Consider the following 21,095-nt stretch of genomic DNA (forward strand, 5'->3'; position numbering starts at 1 on the left):
CCTAAGGCAGAGCACCTGTGATATACTTCTAGGGTACCCAAGGCAGAGCATTTGTGAATATACTTCTATGGGAACCTTAGGCAAAACACCTATGATCTCAATCTCAATTCTCATTCAATGATAACATGCATATGATATGAAATGCAATCTCATAATCAATATTCTATTAAGAGGTATGAAAACAATAAATTCATCGCATCCACACATCCTTCTTACTCTTCGAATAATGTACAAAATTCCTTGTAAGATTAAGATTTTAAGTCAAGTTGTAATCTAACAAAATTAAATTTTCCAAAATTCAGAATTTAATTTAGATTATGGTCTAATCTTAATAAATTTAATTTAAATTAAGTAAATCATGTAAAATATAATTTTTATAGAATAAATTTCTATTACTAAGAGTTTAAATCTGATTAATTCTAAACTTTGGTTAATATTATTTTAACATTCAAAATTCGGATTAATTTAAATGAAATATTATTCAAAATCTGGATTAATTAATAGTAAAAATTCCAACAATTAATTTTAAATAATAAATTGTGACAATTCAGGAATTTAACTGGAATTACTATAAAAAATTTCAGAGTTTAAATAAAAAAGAATTAAGAAAAAATGGAAGATCACCCACCTCGCTAAATAACTCGTAAAGCAACCCGACTCGACCTGAACTCAGCCCGAACTTCGTCTAACTCAGCTCAACTTGGTTGCACTCGTTCTCCCTCCCTCCTCTCTCTCTCTCTCTCTCTCTCTCTCTCTCTCTCATTTTCTGATTACTAGTATGCTCTCTTCACTATCAAATGGGTTCTTATAACACTCTCTTAGCCTCTCTCTTGGTTTTGTAATTCATTGTTACAAGAGGATTCTTGAATGGTTTATGGTCATGTTACGCTGGCAGGTTCCAGTAGCATCTTTTTGTAACTGTATACGTTTGGTTTGATGTTTCTCAATGCTGGATCTGATATGCTTCGAGTATATAATTAAAAGGATTTGTGGAGATACCTCGTTTCAACACTTGAGGTCTTGGTATCAATCCCTAGCGGGGGTGGCTAACATGGAGTGTGTGTACTGACATGGGTGTGTACTAACAAGCTAACCCCCACCCTCAAAAAAGAAAAAAAGAGTATATAATTATCACATGTTGATCAGATGGCCCTCATAGTGCATGGGTTGGATTTTGAGTTGGAGGCTTCCCAAGATTCTATGGTCGGGTTTTCTTGATGTGGAAGATGATGGGCATTAATGACAAATCATCACACGATATGGATTTTGATATTTTGCTTCTTCTGGACGGTTTAGATTGGTGTAATGGAGCTTGTGGACACCAGATTTTGAAGGTCTTGATTGCTTTGGTCTGTGGGTTCTGCAGGAGAAGTTTTCTCCTGCCACCGCATGTTGTCGAGAAAAAGGGGAAACCAATTATTTTGAACAGATTTTGTGTTGGAGAGTGATGGGTCCCACAATCTCGATGGTATGGATCAGGTAGGTTTTTGAAAGTTTCCATGATTCGAAAGGAAGTAGTGTGTGAAGTAAAAGGATGGCCAAATTCTTCTTCCGCAGAGATTTCGGTTGGGTTTGGTTTCATGGCTTTGAACGGTCAGGATTGGATGGGGCAGTAACTTGTATTCACAATCATCGGAGGAGGAGAAAACATGGAAATAATTGGGATGGGTTTTCAACAATGTTCAAAGAAGATGCTGGTTGATTTTCTTGGACGATTAGGATTTAATGGATGAACATCGGAGATGAATGGATAGCCAGATTGTTTCGTTGATGAAGGGTTAAGATGATAATGATCTAGGATAAATGGTTTTGATGAATCCAACTTAATGGTTTCAGAAGTCTACTGGAGTGCTAAGAATGTGGAGGGAAAATCGGATGCTAGAAGTGAAACGGTAGGTTCTGGTTTCTAGCATGCACGTGCGATTGATTTGCTCAAGCTCAGATTCATACGTGTGAAGAGTTAGGTTGGGATTTTAGATTGATCACAAGTCACGGTCCTTTGTGTTAACAAAAGGGTTTGATTTTGAACAGAACAGTTAAATGATTTCAGAAGTGCGAAACAAGTGATCCGCAGGGTTCTTTGGGGTGTCAAGGTATAGATTTATGGTCAGTTTTACGGATGGATCATCGGATCATGATCTATCGGGTAGAGAGTGTACGGTGTGGGGTGTGGTTAAGTGTATTGCATCCTTTTTTGTTTTTTTTAAAAGAAACTCTAGAATCATTAGGATTCTTTGTGGAGGATTTAGGGCTTTAGAAATAGGTCCAGACATGGCCTGATGTGAAAGGTGAACCAGTAGATTCGCTGGGGGTCGCTTGTGGATCTTAATGATGGTCTTTGTCTAGTTTTTAAGTGGGTCGCCTGGGGCCTGATGAGAAAGGTGAATCAGTAGGAATGCGTGCATGTGGAAATCCATAGATGGTCGATGGATGTATCTCTAGCCATTGGAATTGAAATTTAATGGCTGGAAATGTTTTTTTAGTGAATTTGGAGTGAGGTGAACGGTTTAGAATTATGGATGGACGAGCGTGTGGTTTAGATGATCTTAGGGCAAGTTTGCTATGATGGGATAGTCCGATGGTGACATGGACGATTAGATTATTAGATCTATGTCTAATTAGGTAAAATCTCTATGGTTGGTTTGGTGAATGATCGTGTATACGAGCATATATGGAGGTTCATGAATGAGTGATCTTAAATTAAAGATAGAGTTGAAGCTTTTATACATGTCTTTTAAGGGCAAGAACTGAGGAATCAGTTCATTTTCATGGTTAGATTGTTTTGGACGGTTTAAGCACGTTATTGCATATCTCAACGGGCTGATCTAGATCATGGGTTTAACGGTTATTAATGATGCAAGTCTATGGTGAGGATTATGGGTCAAACGGAGGTAGATTGATCTCAAACTTCACGGGTTTACTATGGGTCGGTGTAGCTCGAGATTAGACGGTTCAGAATGGGCTATTTGGGTGTACAAGTGGGTATCTATTTGGGCAGATTTTTAGCGTAATTAGAAGGCCCTACATGGGGCATGGTTCATGATCAGGAAGGTTCAGTGTATGTTCAACAGTTAGATTTGGGTTAGTTAGAGAATGAATGGGTGGTCTTAGGTGTGTATGAGTGGTGAGACTAAATGTACACACACACACACACACACACACACACACACAAGGTCGTATGATTACTGATTACATAAATTTATGGTTAACAAATCTATCACACGTATTAAAAGCCACACATTGCACAAATTATGAAAGCGTGGATGAATGGATGGATCTATGTATGTATGCTTAGATGAATGCAAGTGTACACGTATGCACGTGTATGTATGCGCATCAAAATCCCAGGGCATTACATAACCAAAGCCAAGTTAATTCGCACGTGGAATGATCTATTGCACAATATTTAGCTTCAACGGACGGATGAGCACCATAGTGTGTTTCTTGCTTTTCCAAGTGACCAAGTAATGTTTATCGTATCAGTATCGCATTATGTGTCACACCCTTGGGATACAAATATGTATCGGTTATTGCACGGGATATATCATTTGTATCATGAAATGTATCGCACTTTTTGGGAAACATGGGGAAGCATTGGGAAATTGGTCGAATTTTTCAATGAAACTTCAGGGATTATTAAAAAGACCTTAATACACAATTTTTAAATCATAACATCATGTAAAAAAGTGCAAATAATAGGTTTCCTTTGTATAGTGTCCTAAGCTACGCTGTCTGACCGAATTGATGCAATTATATTCAAAATGAATTCATAGCAGTTTTAAATGTAAGAAGACATTTATGGAAACACAACCAATACATTCAAAACCAAAAGAAGAGGTAGAAATTTATAAATATATTTTAAAATAAGTAATTAACCACCTTTAAATGCCAAAAAAATGCAGCCAATTGATCACTAACACAACAAAAATTTTGGAAAAAATAATTTTTAAATAAAAAAATATTTTTTAATAATTTCTTTTTCAAAAATAAGAAAAAAAATACATAAATCAGTGGATCAAGCATCATACATGTTTGGTTTCGTGTTTGGAGTAAGGTTGCAACCAAGTTGGGTGAATTTAGAAAAAAATTGGAATTTTCCTCAATTTCCCCCGAATCGGACCACCTACCCCCAAAATTTGAAATTAGAGTGCATGTGATGATGATTTCATCAAACACTCCTAAATATTGTGAAATTCAATCGACCGCTGCTAGAAGTGAAATTTCAAAAAAATTATTTTATTATTTTTAATTTAAAATATTTTTAAAAAAATCACAAAAACTTCATGAATTAGTAGATCAGGCCCCATACATGTTTGATTTTGTGTTTGGAGTGTAAGATTACAACCAATTTGGGAGAAATTGGGCAAATTTTGATTTTTCGTCAATTTCTCCAATTTTCCCAAATCATATCACCTACCCTCAAATCTTGAAATCGAAGGTTGAAATCCTTGATTTTTCATGCAAAACATGAAAATCAAGATTTTCCAACCTTTTGACACTGATTTTGTATGATTTACACAAAAAAGGATCGAAATGCAAAAACTTTCACTGAATGAGAACTGGCCCCAAATCCGAAAAATATCTTGAATTGGCTTTGAAATCTTTGTTTTTGTCCAAAAGATTGCAAAGGATGGACCGAAATCCACCTACAATCTGTTTGGAAGAGAAGATTGAAAGGAAAAGTGAAAAAAATGAGTTAGAAAGGGTTTTTGGAGGAAGTCCCTACGGTTCCTGTTTGGTGTTGACGATATCTGTTGATATCGACAGATATGGTTGACAAGAAAGATTTCTTCAGAGAAAAGATCGCCAATGTTGCACGATACATTGTGATATCGGCGATACATTGATGATACATTGGTTGATACTCAGGATTTGAGACATTCCATGCCAGTTTCGTATTGCCCACATGCAATACTGATAATATCGCCCGATCTAATACTGTAATCATTGTGACTAGGTTACCTCCTACAAAAGTGCAATAGCCTTTTGTAGGCATCTGATCATTTGGGAATCTTGCCTGATCTGCATCGTACCAGCCACTCTAGTCTAGATTGCCTTAATTGGATTACAATAGTCCTTTTCCAGGAGCAGACTTTAAGAAGCAAAGGCTCCATTAGATTGCCTCTAAATGATGAGAATATGTGGCATGCACGAACTAATTTCTCACACTTACTGCATATGCAATGTCTGGAAAAGTTATAGTAAAATAAATGACCTTGCCAACCAGATGAAAATACGCATTGATATTGATTAATGCTCTAGACTGCTTATCTTGGAGATGATGATTCCCTTCTAAGAGTATCAGATGAACATGCTTGCAACACTGAGGAGATCAATTCCTTTGGGAAATAAATATCTAGTGCTTGGACTCTGCAACTTTAATACCACGAAAGTACTTTGAAGGCCTCAAATCCTTGATATCATAGACACCTACCAACCAGGAAGGATTGACATCATTGATCTTATCATCACTACTTCTTAAGATCAAGGGTTTTGTGGATCTATTGATTGGATATATAGGAATAGAGGGTTGTGATTAGGGTAATGTCTAGAGCAAGGGTTTCACGGTTGGAGATGCTGGGATCTGATTATCCTTAAAAAAGGGGATTTGATTGATTGAGTTTGAGTTGAAGAGTACGAAGACCAAAAAGGAGGAAGAAAAAAAGAAAGAAAGAAACAATAAATCCCACATAAGAAGGCCAACACACGTGGGACCTATATGGATCATCGCTGGAGATCCTGTTCCTTCCAAATTAGTTTCAAAATGGAAGACTAGTAGGAGCTTCTTTATTATATAGTTTAGTAAGATGTATTTATTGGTTAGATTGCCTGCTTTAGCACCGTGAGAGTTTTGGAGAGGATTGAAGTTTGAGCTGATCCTTCTTTTTGCTTTGCCAAAAATTAAATTCAACATAGAGTTACAAATTTGGTTAATTTTTTTAAAGGTAACGGTTAATTTATTAATAGTAATGAACTTTCACAAATTTGGTTAATACACAAGACATTCATAAAAAAGAGCCTTGACATATTCAAGCAATTGCAAGAATTTGCTAAATCAGAATATTGTATTTTTTTTCTTTCCAGACATGTCCTTTTTCTGTTGCCTAACTTATTTCCTTTGTGTTCTTGGGATATTTGCACCATTTGATCTTATGTGCAACCAAACCTAAAGAAACTCTTTCTTCCATGATCACACATTTGTTCAGGGATGCTATATTTAAGGGCCTTAAAACCGTTTCTTGTGAAGTTCTCCTGTTTATGTTTCTTGTTCTAAAAAGTCCTCTCAGCCATCGTTGGGTTTAAGAGTAGGAGTATTTGTTTTGTATGAATGTGGTTGCCTTTTTTTTTTTTTTCTTTTGTTGAAATGCAGAACATAGAGAAATTAGAGAAAACTGTAAACGATGGCAATTATTATGAAGCCCAGCAGATGTACAAGTCTGTTAGTGCAAGGTATGAGGATTTTCCTTATGTTTATTCATCTTGTTATGGCAGTGTCACTTTGAGAAATTATGTTATCTTAGGTTAAAAACATTTTGCATGTTTATATGTTTTGCAACCGATCGTGATCATGTAGTATTGGGTAAAAGATGGTTTGATGCAGGACTTGCGATCTAATTATTTGGATGTTGGAGATTATTAACAGATTAATCAAAGTAAATCAAATATGATAACATGCTATCCTACCATGATTAAAAGAGTACCAAAGATGCAATAAAATTCAGATTTATGTTAAATTCACAATCCCACATAAACATGAATCATGTAAGCATGAAAACCTAAGGCCCAATGAGAGATTGGAACTCTCACATGAGCATATGCATGGTTCTAATTCAAGGGGCAGATTTGGCGCAATTCTAGGGTAAGGAAATTTGGGATTTGGGAATTAGGTTTGGGGAGAATTGGGTTTGTGGAGAAATAGGGTTTTGAGAGCTAGGGTATTGGGTTAGGGTTTTGGGCTTAGGGCTAGGGATCTTAAAGGGGAAAAATGAGCAAGGATTAAGAGAGAGAGAAGGAGAGGGCTGGCCGTATGGTCACACCCATATGAACGTGCAGTCTAGGGGTTTGGTTCATACGGTCGTACGGTTTGATTGGTCTAGGTTTAGGTGTTTTGAACGTGATGGGGATGGGTTTTGGTTGAGAACAAAATGAAAAGGAAGAGGTAGAAAGGAATAAAGAGAGATTGAGAGAGATGGAGAATGAGAAAGTAGAAGAAAATACATCGATTGTAGAGAATGAGAGAGAAGAATAAAATAATGGGCTTCACACCCCTGGATTCACACCAAAATAACTTCTTTTCACAAGAGATTCCCACTTCACATGAGTGAGTATGCTTTTGCTAAGCAAAAGAGAGTTTTTCATTCCAAAATCTAAGGGCTTGTTTGATTTTCCAATTAGGTGGTAAGTGTAGTGTAAATGCGTAATGATTATTTCCTTACGATTTACTGCACTCTTCCCTATATTTGATCTGACCGCTAACTTTTTGGATGCAAAAATTGAAAAAACTGCAAAATAATTGTGGGTCCCACCGTGATGCATGTCGCTTATCCAGACCGTTCATCCATTATGCTAGCTGAATTTATGGCATGAGCCAAAAAATGAGGCATATCTAAAGCTCTAGTGGACCACGCCACAGAAAAAAGTGAATCAAACACTTACTGTGAAAAACTTCTAAGGGCCACTGTTTCTTTTGGTGTGGGCCACTTGAGTGTTGGATCTACACAATTTTTCGGCTCATGTCTTAAAATGTTGGGGTAAAATGGATGGACGGAACAAATATGTCATATACGTCAACGTGAGGTCCAAAAATTTTAACTAGCACTTTTGAGCCGGTTTCCAAGGTAGGAATTCCCAAAAATTTCCAAACGGGTGAAAGTGTCATAATTACCCATTTACTGGGTATTTACACTTGCATTGAAAAATCAAACAGGCCCTAAGGGCTAGGGCTGGACGTCCCCCTCTTTGTAGTCTCAATAATGCATTTTTACAATAATGTCCCTCAAATAAAAATGTCTCACGTCGTATGACACGATAAAACATAAATCTGCTAATCCTAAGCTATGAATAATCAACAAAAACATCAAATATGCTAATCTAAACACTCATGATCAAAGTGATCAAGGATCACAATGATCCAATGATCCAATCGAGGGATCCACACGATCCAACGGTCCAATCATCTTGTCCTCGCGATCCAACGGTCAAGACTCCTTGACTAAGCGTCCCACATGTATCTTCCTAGTGTAGGGTCTTTGAAGATGCATGATCATGTATGTGGGTTCTTGAAGTCCTTAGTGCGGCCCCCCCCAGCCCATGTACAAGTCATCGAGCCAAAGTGAAGGCTTGGGCGATCTCCTCCTCCTTTAGTACACTCTAAATGGTCGGATGCCCTCATCATTGTTCTAGTGTTTATGGGCAAAGCACCCACTTGTTTAGTAGCCATATAGGGGGTTCTTAGATCACTTACTACTGTTTTATTAATGTGCTACTATGCCTCTTGTCTAAGAAATTTAATACAATGGAAGCTCACTAGCCACAACATATTTGGTGTCTATTGGAGAATGATAATGGGGAAATCCAAATGGCATTTTATGCTCCTCTTGGAACAAGAATTTGAAAGGAGCGAATGCCATTAGGATTGGTCTGAATCTCTAGGGAATCCTTTGATCCTGCTATGGTGGAAAACTAATGAAGAGAATGAGCCCAAGTTCATCATCATCACCATCACCATCAAAGCCCTATTGCAACTAATTGTGGTCAACTACATGGATCCTTTTCCATTCCACTATACATCACCGATGTCATCGTCATCATCATCATCATCATTATCATCATCATCTAAGCCTTTTCCCCTCTAATGGGGTCGGCTACATGGATTCTTTTCCATTTCACTATATTAAGGGCCATAGCTTCAATTAGACTATAGGTCATTACGTTTTTTCTTACTACCTCCACCCACGTCCTTTTGGGCCTTCCCCTTGCCCTTTCAAAGCCTTCAATTTGTACCTAGTGTTTGAACTATCGATACTATCGGTTGATATATTGGCCGATATTATCGGTATCGCAGTCCATCGATACGAAAACCTCAAAAATTTGAAAAAATAAAGAAAACTGATAAAATCCTTTGTATCGTGTGATATATCGCAAGATATTGCAAAATATTGGCCGATATCGCTGATGTTGGAGAAAAAATATAGAAAAAAAATTCTTTTACCTTTGTGACCTTCCTGTGGGAGTTGTTTCGTCTTGGTGGGCTGCGGTTTACATTGCCAGATCTTGTAAGAAAATCCCTAAAACCTTTTTTTTTTCCTTCGAAGATAATTATTTTGGAAGAAAACCATATTTATGGCGAGGATGGTGGGGATTTGGGTTGGGATTTGCGAAAAGAAAGATTTTCGGGAGAGATTTTTTGGAATGTTGTGATTCCAGTGAGAATTTGGGATGGATTGCACCGTTCTCTCGACCGTCTTTAATGGAGAAGAGATTCGAAAGATACTCAAACTCTCTCTGTCTCTTAAGTTAGGGAGCAAATTAGCTGTTACGTGGATAACAACTTAGTGGTGTTAACCTTACTGTGTGGGGCCCGTCTTGATGAATGTGTTTCATATCCATGTCGCTCATCCTTTTTTTTCCCCCCGATTATTTAAGGATGTTATCCCAAAACGTAAGCAGATCCAAATCTTGGGTGGGCCTTGGGAATTTTTTAATGATGAGCGTTCAATCTTCACTATTTCATGTGGTGTGGTCCACCTGAGATTTGGATATGCTTAATGTTTGGGAGCATGACCTAAAATGGGTTGGAAAAACTAATGGACGGATTAGATGTACAACATATCATCAAGGTGGGCCCTACAGTAAGGTTAACACCCACTAAGCTGTTACCTGGGTAACACCTATCCGCACCCCTTAAGGGAAATTGGATTCTGTGCGACCTGACTGCATGAAAGATGATGCGACCCTTTCGGTGGGGCCCACCTTGATATTTGTATTGTGTATCCAACTATCCATTTCGCACATCCATTTGGAGATAACATTTTTGGTCACGAGAAAAAGAATGAGGCAAATCCAAAGCTCAAGTGTACCCTACCACAGAAAACAGTGGGGCTTGAATGCCTACTATTAAAAACTTAATTGGGGCCACAAAAGTTTTCGATCAAGCTGATATTTGTGCTTTCCCTTTGTTCATATCTGTCTGAACTTATGAACAAGTTGGATCTCAAATAAACATCATGGTGCCCCCCCCTCCCCCCCCAAAAAAAAAATAAAAAAAATAAAAAATGGCTTCAAGTTTCAACGGTGGCCATCACTGTCCCCACTGTTTTCTTTGGTGGGATCTGCTTGAGCTTTGGATTGGCCTCATTCTTTGGCTCATGATCTAAAATGATCTCTCCAAATGGATGGATGGTGTGGATACAACACATGCATCATGTGGGGCCACAATCAAGGTCCCACCCAAATCCCTGTTCGGTCGTGCTCGGATTGGGTACTTCCCCCAACATGTCGGACGCAGATTTCTTGCGAAAGCCTTCTACGGAAAGTTCCTTTGCTGGGATGCTAGGTGGGACCCACCGTGATGTTCGTGAGACATCGACTCCGTTCATCCGTTTTGAGAGCTCATTTTAGGACATTGGACAAAAAATGAGGTGGATTCAAACCTCAAGTGGGTTGCACGAGATGGAAAACTGGGGAAAGAGTTTCTTACCATTGAGACCTTCCTGGGCTCTACTGTGATGTTTATATGCCATGCAAACTGTTTATAAGGTCATTCCCACTGGGATGAAGTGAAAGCACAAAAAATTTAGCACAATATGAAACTTTTGTGGCCATACGAATGTTTCAACGGTGGTCACTGAATCCCCACAGTTTCCTCGTGCGGTGCACTTAAGTTTTGGATATGCTTCATTTTGGTCATGTCCTAAAATGTGCTCTCAAAACGGATGAACGGGGTGGATTTCTCACAAACATCATGGTGGCCCCACCTAGCATCCCAACGCAGGATAGTGGCCTAAATCCACATCCTGTGGATTGTCTACTGACGCTGCCAGTGGCGAGGTGGCTTCTGAACAGTGCTCTATGAGGGCCACCATGATGTATTTGTTTTATACACGCCGTCCATCTATTTTTTCTAGATCATTTTAGGCCATGGGCCCGAAAATGAGAAAGATATGAATTCAAGTGGGCCACATAATAGGCAGGTTGCACTATATCAGATCACTGGCTGTCCATTGATTTCAAGTGGGGCCCCACTTGATAAGTGAACTAGCTCAATTTACAAGCTGGAAAGGACATTAAGAGATGCACGTGGAGGTTTATGTATGCTATGTATGTGATTATTTATCTATTCGAACCGTTTGCACTTTTGAAGTCGATCATGTGGGTCCACCTTTGGATGCTCATCACCCTAAATACTACTTTCTACTATATCATCTGCTTTTGAATGAATTGGATGTGATTTCATACATGTCTTCATACATTTATAAATGTTATGCATTATATTTTAATATAGTAGTTGCCTTTGTTCAAACAAACAATGCATATCTTAGGACCCTCTAGAAAGGAAATCTATTATGTGCACTTTTTTTTTTTTGTTGAGATGTTATGATTTAAAAGTGTGTATTCATGTCTTTTATTATTATTATTATTATTTTTATATAACAATCCCTGAAGTTTCATTAAAAAATTCAACAATTTCCTAATGTTTTGCCATGTTTCCCAAAAAGTGCGATAAATTACCCAATACAAACGATATATCCCATGCGATTATCGATACGTATCTGTAAGTGTTCGAATTATCTTCGATATTTCCGATATTATCTTTATCTCCAACTCAGTGATACCGATAACAATGGTAGCAATACCAATAACGCTGGTAGTATCAGAAATTTCAGGTATTAGCAATGTATCGCTAATGTATCCATATCGCTAATGTAATCGCCAATATTTTCAACTATGTAAATTCTAGGTAATGCTTGTATCATAAGTGTATCGACGATATTTCTATAATATCGCCAATGTATTGATATCATCAAAATTTTGTTTATTAGAAAAATTTTTATTTCAATTTTTTTTTTTCATTGGCACATGGTTGTATGTAGTGTTCAATTTGTCATTGATAATATCTCAATATTATTGATATCGCAACATGTGCAACCACAATCTTTCATTTCCTTTCCAATTGTTGATGATTTTTTGGTGAAATATCATGTATTGTTGATATTTTGCAATATCGATGGATGTTTGCATGGTTAAATAGGCCGGATGGGATGGTTGGACTGACTTTTTACAACAACACATACTTTTAAGGCCTTGTTAAATGGAAACTTGTTATATATGCATTCGTTTTGCAATTATTGATTTATTTATTTTCTAAATATGCAAATATATACATTTTAACGTCTCCTCAGGTTTCACTGAAAATTCCATCGTTTTCCCCATGTTTCCCCGCATTTCCGGTTATCAACGATATTATTGGCGATGTCGGTATTGTTTCCGTATCTTTGACCAGCGAAACTTGTAGCGATACCGATACTTCGAACACTTGTATCCCGAGGGTGCGATATATTGCGAGATACCGATATTTCGAATATTGTTAGTACCAACAGTTCTTGGTCTCCTTTGCACATGACCAAACCATCTAAGTCTACTTTCCATCATCTTATTTTACCTATTGGTGCTACTCCTAAATTCCCTTGAATCTAGTTTTGATTGACAAGACAAGGGAGCATAAACACAAAACTAGGTTTATGGAGAGGTGTTTTGGAATCTAAAGGAATTATAATAGTCGGACTAAAATGGAGTATATGGAGTGCAAGTTTAGTAACAATTGGAGTCAGAACTAGGAATTAGTTAAGATTGAGGACCAAGAAGTTTCCCAAAATGACCACATTTGTTATCTTGGGTCAATAATTCATGAGAGTGCCTCTAGAGTTTAGGATGGTCATTAGACTAGGCATGCTTTATGGACAGAATGTGGGCAATTAAGGAACTACATGTTCATAAGATGATTGCAGCTGAAATGAGGATGTTGAGATGGATAAGTGGCAAGACAAGGAAGGATAAAATTAGACATGTGCTCTCTTCCTGCAAATTCCTCGTTAACTCATCCACAACCAATTTGAAAAGGTATGGGATCAATGCTAACCATTGGTGCAAGCTTATAGCAATTGGGAATTCACTTGGCTCTCCACTAGTGGTTGTCACATTTGTTACCGCTCCCTCGTACATGTCCTCAATTATGTCAATATCCCCTCTTGAAACTCCTTTCTTTGCCAAAACCTACTAGATAAGGGGTTGTTTGGAAGCCTTTAAGTTGGATTTAGTTGCAAGTCACCGAGGGGTGGGATTTTACCTGTAAGTCATTTACCGTTGGAAAGTTGCGTTTGAAAACATGGCAAAATACCAGTTAGTGCAACTATCATATTTTTAAAATCATAACAGTAAGGAGGAGAAGCACCGTCTCTATATAGAGGGGAGTTGCAATACTCTCCTACGTCTCCTCTCTCCCTCTCTCTCTCTCTCTCTCTCTCTCTCTCTCTCTCTCTCTTGTAACTACTTACCTGTGACTGTCATCCAAACAAGCAACATGTAGGTGACTTTCACCTTACAACTCAAAAACTAAGAGTAATCTAAACGACCGCTAAATCAATAAAGAGACCATGCAGATATCCTCCTTCCCTTCCTTGTATTTCTCCATCAATTGTCTAAGTAGGAAAATAGCTTTAGTTCTAGACCTTCTTGGCGTGAAACCAAACCGATTTTCTGATACACTAGTTTGTTCCTTAGTCTTCATTCAATCCCTAATAGCATTACCTTAAAAAAAAGAAAAAGAAAAAGAAAAAAAAAGATGGTATGGCTCATAAGTTTACTCCCACGATAATTAGTGCAACTTTGTATGTCTTTGTTATCTTATAAAAAAGGTTCCATGGTACTTTTCCTCCATTAGTTTGACACTTGCTTCGATCTTACAATCTTTTTGAACATCTATTGGGATACCATCTTGTCCAAAGGCCTTTCATGTTTTCGTCTTTCCCAAAGCTACTTTCACTTTAGATATCCTAATCCTACGAAAGTATCTAAAGGCTCCGACATCATTTGAGTTTATGGTTCATTCTATCCCTATGCTTTCAAAGTGATTGTCAGTTAACAAGTTTTGAAATAAGCTTCTCCACCTTTCTTGACCTCATTGTCCTTGACTAGTACATTGTGGTCATCGCTCTTAATGCATCTAACATGATTTAGGTTCCTACTCTTCTTCTCTCATTTTTGCAACTTTGAATACATCTTTCTCATATTTTCTTGCACCCAATCTATTGTAAAGATCATTATAAGCCTTAAGTTTATCCTCACTACTTATCAATCTTTTTCGCATTTTTATGTTGTCCAAAATTTTCATTGTTTCTAGTCCCTTTCCAAGTTTTGAAACATGAACGTTTTTCTTCATTACTTTTTGTACATTGTCATTCCACCACCATGTTTCTTTATATGATTCTCTTTTCCCTCCAGATACACCTAAAACATCTTTTGCCACTTTCCTAATGCATTCAACCATCTCAGTCCACATAACGTTTTCTTTTTCCTCGACATTCCACTTTTGTTCTTCCATCAATTTATTTATGAATAACGTTGTTTTCTCTCAAACGCCTAGTTTTTCTACACCCATTAATTTCATTCACTTTCTTTTATCTCTTAGTATAGCATTCTGTTACTACTAACTTGTGTTGTGTGGTCTAACCCTCTCTAGGTATTAACTTGTAGTCCTTACGTATTGATTGTTTTGTCTTCCTAAGTAGAAAGAAATATGTCTGGCCTGTATTTGATCCACTTTTGAAAATGATTAAGTGTTCATCTCTCTTTTTAAATTATATGTTTGCTAGAGCTAGACTGTATGTATAGTGAAATCAAGGATAGCTTCCACCATCTAATTTCTTCTCACAAACCTATATCCTCCATGTATCCTCTCATATCTACATGGCCATTAAAGTTTCCTCCTATAATGTCCTTTCTTTGTTTGGAATATCTTGCATTTGTCCACCCAAATCCCCTACTTTCTTTTCCTACACAACCCTTAAGTTTCCTCCTACAAACGACCTTTCTCGTGTCGAAATTTCTTGCATTAGCCCATGCATGTCCTTCCAAAATGATCACTTGATTCCATCCTCTAACCCTACTTACGACGCATGTGCATTAATAACATTGATTATTTCTCTCCTAATACGAGCTCCATTAATAAAATCATATCACTAACTCTTTAATGCCTACAACTTTATGCTTTAAATTTTTACCTCCCACTATCCTATCCTATTTCTACTATTGTCCTGTCCCTTCATATCGGAGCCCATATCCATCAATTTCTCTAGTTTTGGCTTCTTCCACATGGTCTCCTTAATGCGAGCTATGTTAACTCTCCTTGCTTCATCCTTTCTACTAAATCCATACTCGTCAATTTTCCTATATTCCATGTTGGCAAGATGAATCTATTCTCCTAGACTAGCTTCTTTACCCACACATGTCTAGAATGGCGTGAGAGCCCTTGCCTAATTCTCACAACAACTGGGCGTTGTGGCACATTGCTTATTGGGGACACCCTAGCCAACCCTCGCCTGTTTTTTACTACACCAAGGATACGATGCAATGCGTTACTTATAGAGAATGCCCTAGCATCATTTGGAATTACATATTGTTTTGAGTTGGGGACTAGTAGTCGGTGCATAAAACTACCACAAGTGCAATGTAATAAACCATTACATACGTTGATTACAATGTAATAGAATGAGCCTAGGTTATCTATAAAAGAAGTGAGGAAGAGAATAACCTAGGAAGAAGTAAAAGGAGATAAAATAGAAGTGATAAGGAAAGAAGATGGATCCACACCTTGCACACATTTTTTAATAGTGAGTTTGGGTTCTAATTCCAAACACAGGTGAAGTCATCTCCATCATATTTTGCTTCACCTTTCATAAACTATTACATTTAATGGAAATTGGAAATCTTTTTATGATATAAGGGTGCATTTGGAAGTCACTGTATTTGCATTGAGCTTAGTAAAGGAGAAAAGCTTTGAAAGAAAGGAAAGACCAGTAGGGTTGGACATCCAACTCTATTGCATTTATAAGCCAAAATATGCAAATTATATAAAAACGCCTAAGGTTGGAAATGGGAAAAAAAGAACCCTAAGAAATAACATAAAACTAATAGGCCCAAAAGCACACAACCCAAACTAAGGGCCCATGACAGACCCATTTATACTATAACAAGCACCCTCAAGCAGGGGCATGGGTATCAATCATGACCAGCATGTCTTGAATACCTCTTCCTACTTCAATTGAAATGGCTTTAAGGAAGATATCAGTAAGTTGATTTGTAGACCTGCTAAAGGGAGTAGAAATAATGCTAGCAGTAACCTTCTCACGATTAAAATAACAATCAGCTTCAATATGTTTTGTGTGCTGATGAAAAAATGATTGGAAGCAATATAATTGTAGCCTGATTGTCATTGTACATGGGCACAAGAGCAATGTTTTAAATATTGATGACATCGGCTGATATATCCCACGATATATCTTGTATTTCACCTGTGCAATACGAAACGCACAGGTAGTGCAGATATATCCCACATGTTCGATCCGGTGAGCATTTTCAATTTTCGATCCCTTTTTTTTTTTTCATGTTGAAATTATGTTAAATCAGTGTCAAATGTTTATAAATCCATTGGTTCTTCATGTTTTTCATGAAAAATCATGGAGTTGGAGCTTTGATTTCGATATCCATTTGTTCTTTATGTTTTTTTTTCAAAATATCCTTTCAACCAACTGTCAATTGAGACTAATTTCGAAGTATTTAGGAGTGTTTGAGGAAATGATCATCGCATACATTGTAAATGTTATGCATTCAATTTGAATATAGTTGCATTAGTTTAGTTAGATGACGCATTGTTTAGGATACTATACAAAGGAAACCTATTATGTACACTTCTTTTTTGAGATGTTATGATTTAAAAGTGTCTTAAGGTCCTTTTTAACAATTCCTGAAGTTTCATTAAAAAATTCAACCATTTTCCTAATGTTTCCCATGTTTCCTAAAAAGTCTGATAAATTACCTGATATAAACGATATATCCCGTGCGATAACTGATGTGTATCTGTATCCCAAGGATGCGATACTTAACGCGATACCCATATTTCGAACATTACATAGGAGTAGTCACAAAAAATCCTAACTCAGAGACAACTATTCAATCACTAAATTTCACGTGCAGTATTCACATGGCTCGATATTCAACCTCAACACTAGATCTTGCAACAACAATTTCTTAGTATTCCATGTAACAATATTTCCTCCAAAAAAGTACAATACCCTATTGTAGAACAACGATCATCTGGACATCCTGCCTAGTTTTCATCTGGATAACCTTCAATATTTAGATGATTTTGACTAGAATGCCACATCCTGGAGAAGGCTTGATGTATGCGACAAACAACTTTTAGATGACTGGATCGAGGTGCATGCATAAACTAGCATGCTAGACTGACTGCATGGGATAGGTAAGGATGATTACTAGTTAAATATTTCAACTGACTAACCAAGCGCTAATACATGCGAAGATCATGAAGAAGCTCCTCATCGTTAGCCCAAAGTTTCATAGTAAGCTCTAATAGAGAATCAAAGGTTTAACACCATGATTACTAGTTGAAGTCAAAAGATTAGGAGCATATTTTCGTCGAGAGAAAATAATACATTTCTTTGAACAAGAGACTTCAATGCCAAGAAAACATTTGAGTAGCCCCAAATCCTTGATGTTAAAAACCTTGCTCAGATAGTCTCAAGTCAGAAATCTCACTAGCATCATCACCCCGTTTTTTTTTTTTTTTTTCCTTCGTACACACCCTCACACACGCACACCCCCACACCCACACGCACCACAATGGGTTCTTGAACCCATGACCTTAGTGTTGCAACTCCTGTGAGTCTACCACCAACATCATCACCTATAACAATAATATCATCCACATACACACTGATAATGATAATGCCTTGCACATGCCGCTTGACAAATTGATTAGTTTGACTAAGTATGAGTAAAACCAATGTCAATCAAGGCCCCACTAAATTTATCAAATTAAGCTTGAGGGCCCCACCTCAAATCATATATCGGCTTTTTACTAAAACATACTTTATTTTCTTCCACATTTCAAGTAAAACTAGGAGAAAGCATATAAATTTCCTCAGTCAAGTCATCATTTAAGAATGTGTTCTTAACATCAAAATGGTGCAACGACCAATTGAGCTTAGCAATAAGAGAAATAAGAAATGATAACACGAACCAGTTCATCGTAGCAACATGAGTGAAGGTTTCAAAATAATCCTCATTATACATCTTTGTAAACTTTTGAGCTACTAGATAGGCTTTATATCTGGCTATATTGCCATCGGGGTGTTTTTTAAGAGCATATACTTGGCAACAACCCACCGGAGTCATCCCAATAGGTAAAGTAGTCATCTTCATGTATGATTCTTCTTAAGAGCAGTCATCTTTCTCTCCATAGCTTGATGCCATAGAGGAGAGGTCAGAGTGATGCAGGACAATTAACCACTTGTTGTAAAAGCTCGAATTTTTAGAGCATGGTGAATTAATCCCTTTATCTCACAACTCAAGCCCCACATCTCGTGGGTTAGGACCTCGTCCGAATCGCCCTTGTGGGCCTTAAATCACATGGGTACCGCCTCACACGGGCCGCCCGCCTCGAGTTTATCCCCGCATCCCACAGGCTACCCTACTCAGGCCTGGTGTGAAAATGCCCTTGCATTACAGAGCCTCTTTATAATTTTTAGGAATAATAGAAGAATACTTAAAGAGTAGAAACAAAAGGCTTTTGTTGAGGAAACAATGAATGATATGAAATAAAATATTGAATAGGATGAGTAGTACATTGTCTTTTAGCTTTTCTAATAATAATGGTAGATCAAGAGACAAATCTAAATATGGATAAAAATAAATGGGAATGCAAGTAGGAATACAATCAGTTCCTGGATTTAAAGGAGTATGCCTTGTGGTGGACTATGGGAAGACTGTTGTTCGAACAATCCTTCTTTCATATACCTTCAAATCAGGTTTAGTTGCCTAAGAATCAGGAACAACTTTATCGGTAACATGATTGGGTGGAGTGCATGCCTTTGGAACAAAAAGAATTGGATAAGAGTCTAGAACAGGTATAGGAGGAACCATTGATTGGTGTTCTTTATGATTTTTCAAAAAATATGGAACATTTTTAAAAAACTTGATGATGCAGGACAATTAACCACTTGCTCTAAAAGCTCGAACTGTTAGAGCATGGCGAATTAATCTCTTTATCTCATAGCCCAGGCCCCACATCTCATGGGTTAGGACCTCGGCCGAACCTCCCTCGTGGGCCCCAAATCACATGGGTACCATCTCACACATGGGCCGCCTACCCTGAGCGTGTCCCCACATCCCACAGGCTACCCCACTCGAGCCCAGTGTGAAATGTGCATTAATCACCCCCGGTGAGGAGTCTCGAACACAATACCTCCCCCGTGGGCCCCATCCACCCCGAGTGTGCCCCTACATCCCATAGGCGATCCCACTCGAGCCCGGTGTGAAAATGCCCCTGCATTACTTGACATCCTATGATGTTTAGCCAAAGCATAGGCTTCACATTGAAAATTCTTGATATCATTAGACTCAGTTGAGTGTCGTAACAAATACTGTGGGACTGAATTGAAGGATGATTAAAATAACAATGTCAAAGATAAAGATCCCCATTTTTATAGTAAGACATTTACTAAATTGACTTGAAGAATTCGAATGAAGAATGTATAACCGATCATTCTCAAGTACACCATCAAGCAACTTCTTCGTCTTCAGATCCTGAAAGATACAATGATTTGGAAAAATTGTCATGCTACAATTTACATCCCCTGTAATCCAACTCATAGATAATAAATTAGAAGCAATATTAGGGACCAATAAAACAAGACAAGGAGAACAATGGTGAAGCTGAAACAATACCCTTTTCCTTACAGGTGTCAAGGTACCATCTTCTAACTTCACATGATCTAAATGAGGATCCGAGGTAAATGAAGAAAAAGAAACAATTGTACCTGTCATATAATCAGTAGCCCCTAAATTAACTATTGAAAGACTAGACTTGGAAACAATGTGAAGAGCAATGAAGGTATTACTTTCGAGCTAAAGATTTAGATGGAGAGGTCTTATTCTGGGTAGCGTTCCCTGATAAAGCGTCATCGAGAGATGGACCACATCCCCAGTCGGTTGGACCATCGGTGACTTTGCCAACGGAGCCATTTCCCTAACATTCTTGGAAAGTCTTTATCATCTGTAGTAGCTGAATTAGTAGAATGGCCTTAAGGTGGTCTACCATGAAGTACCGAGCAATAAACAACAATATAGCCATATGGCCCATATCGACCACAATGAGTACACAAACAATCTGGACCATGACCGTGGCCTGCATCTCGACCTCCTCATCCAATAGCTCTACCTCGTCCAGTACCAGCATTGTCAGAATTTCTAGACCCAGTCACAAGAGCAGATTTCTCAACCATGTCACGTCCCACATATATCACAACAAGCTCAGTGGCCACTGGCTAGGTGTGGCCATCATGCTTGATTTGGCTACTTGGTGCATCGGATTCACTTGCCATTTGAAACTGGTTTGACGGACTTTCCCCGTTCCTATCAATGTGAAATGGGATTTACAACCTTACCAAATAAAAGCTGGTTTCAAATCAATAGTCTTCACTGTTTAAATAGGGTGCAATGGCAATTGCTGTCCAATAGGCACATTATTCTAATACTGTTAGAAATGGAAGTATGGGAAAAGCGTGCTGAGATGTCATGATATTATTGACGTTGCAATGTTATCATGATGTTTCTCTTGAATAGCACAGAAATTTGGCAAATTGTTGCTCACCTCGTTTTATAACTATTTTGACTGGCATGAAATCAGACCTACATCTTTTCTTTCATTTCATTTCATTTTTTAAGGCTTATCATTAGTTAGGATCCCATGCTTAAATTTATTTACCATCTTCACAGGCATGCATGCTGGTGATAATATT

General features: G+C 37.7%; 1 protein-coding gene across 1 annotated transcript in view; it reads left to right on the forward strand.

The window, feature by feature from the left end:
- The first annotated feature begins 1,534 nt into the window (after positions 1-1,534).
- LOC131254311 (protein GET4) overlaps positions 1,535-21,095 on the forward strand; it is a 70,170-nt gene continuing 50,609 nt past the window's right edge. The window contains exons 1-3 of the mRNA XM_058255302.1: positions 1,535-1,697; positions 1,837-1,892; positions 6,371-6,450. Coding sequence (XP_058111285.1) covers positions 1,535-1,697; positions 1,837-1,892; positions 6,371-6,450 — 299 coding nt within the window. The remainder of the gene's footprint in view (positions 1,698-1,836; positions 1,893-6,370; positions 6,451-21,095) is intronic.

The sequence above is a fragment of the Magnolia sinica genome, chromosome 8 (genome assembly GCF_029962835.1).
Source record: "Magnolia sinica isolate HGM2019 chromosome 8, MsV1, whole genome shotgun sequence".
Classification (NCBI taxonomy): domain Eukaryota; kingdom Viridiplantae; phylum Streptophyta; class Magnoliopsida; order Magnoliales; family Magnoliaceae; genus Magnolia; species Magnolia sinica.